Here is a 1,307-nt window from a genome sequence, read left to right as displayed (position 1 = left end):
AGTATCACTTGGGTGAAAATGGAAAGCAACTATAAATAATTTTAATGCACCTTGATGCGATTAATATTAATTATTATCTAAATTTAATTATATTGAGGACAAATTTAACTTTTCAGATATAACGCAGAACGGAGAAGATATCAATGAACATGAATTGTTGCCAAAGCCATCTGGAAGAAATTTGGATATTACTAGGCGAACCAAGAAAGTGATACCTGTCGACTTTGATTTAAAGGTTTTTATAACTCTCCGATTTCTTTATAGCATCTAGATATTGTAAGATATATAAAATACAGAAGTCAATCAAATAGGAATAGTTATGGCTCAATGACAGCATAGCTACTTATAATTAGAAAAATAGAGGCCTGGATTTGAATTCCAACAGTGCTCAGGACCGTTTTAATATTTTTTTTCATGATGTTGTTGCTTATAATATTTAGAAGTGGATTTACTTATCTTTGGATTATAAAAAACCAGAAAAGACATTAAGGTTTCTAGAGATGCATGCATGAATATATTTCGAATTTCAATCAGGAGAAAAAAGGGAAGGGATAAAAATTTATTAAAATAATAAAATACTTATAATAAAGCCAATCTTTGAGAATCTTCAATAAATTTTCTTAATACTTCTTCCAGCTTGTTTCTTTTTGTTAAAAGAATAATTTTCATAATTTAATTGTTTTTCCTTGTCAAAATTTAGGGGGGCAAGCGCCTTTCCTGTTTCCTCTTACGTACCTTGTACATGGATGTACAAGATGTATATGTGTCGATATTCAGAAAGGAATGTATAGAGAAGCCTGAAGTTAATAAACAGAAGTAGAGTTATTGGAAAATAGTGGACGAATGTGTTATCAGACTGGCCAAACTGTAAGATATATAGGTGAAACATAGAAGTATAAAAGAGAAGACGTGCTCATTTGCAGAGTGACTGTCCGAAAGAGGAAAAGCCTAGGTTTGAATCTCGGCAGTGTCCAGATGCTTTTCTTGTGTTGTTTATAGAATACATACTAGGGTGATCCTTATTTTTCGAGTTATGGAATTTTTTAGTCTCATAATTTAGAATGATTTCTTCTCACAAAAAAACAATTCCTGTAAAATTTCAGCTTAATCGAATAACGGGAAAGGATGCCGAAGAATTATTGATTTTTTAGGATAAATGTGTATTTAAAATAATAATTTTTTAAATGGAACTCCCCATTTTTTTATTGCGTATTCTTATAGCTTATTCCGAGAGCTTTCCCAAACACATAGATAAAATGTTTTTTGGTTAAGTAAATCTCGAGTTATAAGATCGGAAGAGCACACGT

The 1,307-nt window shown here is 30.8% G+C and overlaps 1 protein-coding gene across 4 annotated transcripts in view; it reads left to right on the top strand.

The window, feature by feature from the left end:
* LOC105460652 (protein spire homolog 1-like) overlaps positions 1–975 on the top strand; it is a 28,976-nt gene extending 28,001 nt beyond the window's left edge. The window contains exons 10-11 of one of the 4 annotated variants that reach the window (XM_011707145.1): positions 117–235; positions 701–975. In XM_011707145.1, coding sequence (XP_011705447.1) covers positions 117–235; positions 701–820 — 239 coding nt within the window. In that variant the 3' untranslated portion in view covers positions 821–975. The remainder of the gene's footprint in view (positions 1–116; positions 236–700) is intronic. The other 3 variants (XM_011707146.1, XM_011707144.1, XM_011707147.1) reach the window with 3 other exon arrangements.
* Positions 976–1,307: the final 332 nt, after the last annotated feature.

The sequence above is a fragment of the Wasmannia auropunctata genome, unplaced genomic scaffold (assembly GCF_000956235.1).
Source record: "Wasmannia auropunctata unplaced genomic scaffold, wasmannia.A_1.0 LD318241.1, whole genome shotgun sequence".
NCBI classification, from domain to species: Eukaryota; Metazoa; Arthropoda; class Insecta; order Hymenoptera; family Formicidae; genus Wasmannia; species Wasmannia auropunctata.
This window is presented reverse-complemented; position numbering and strand designations above follow the sequence as displayed.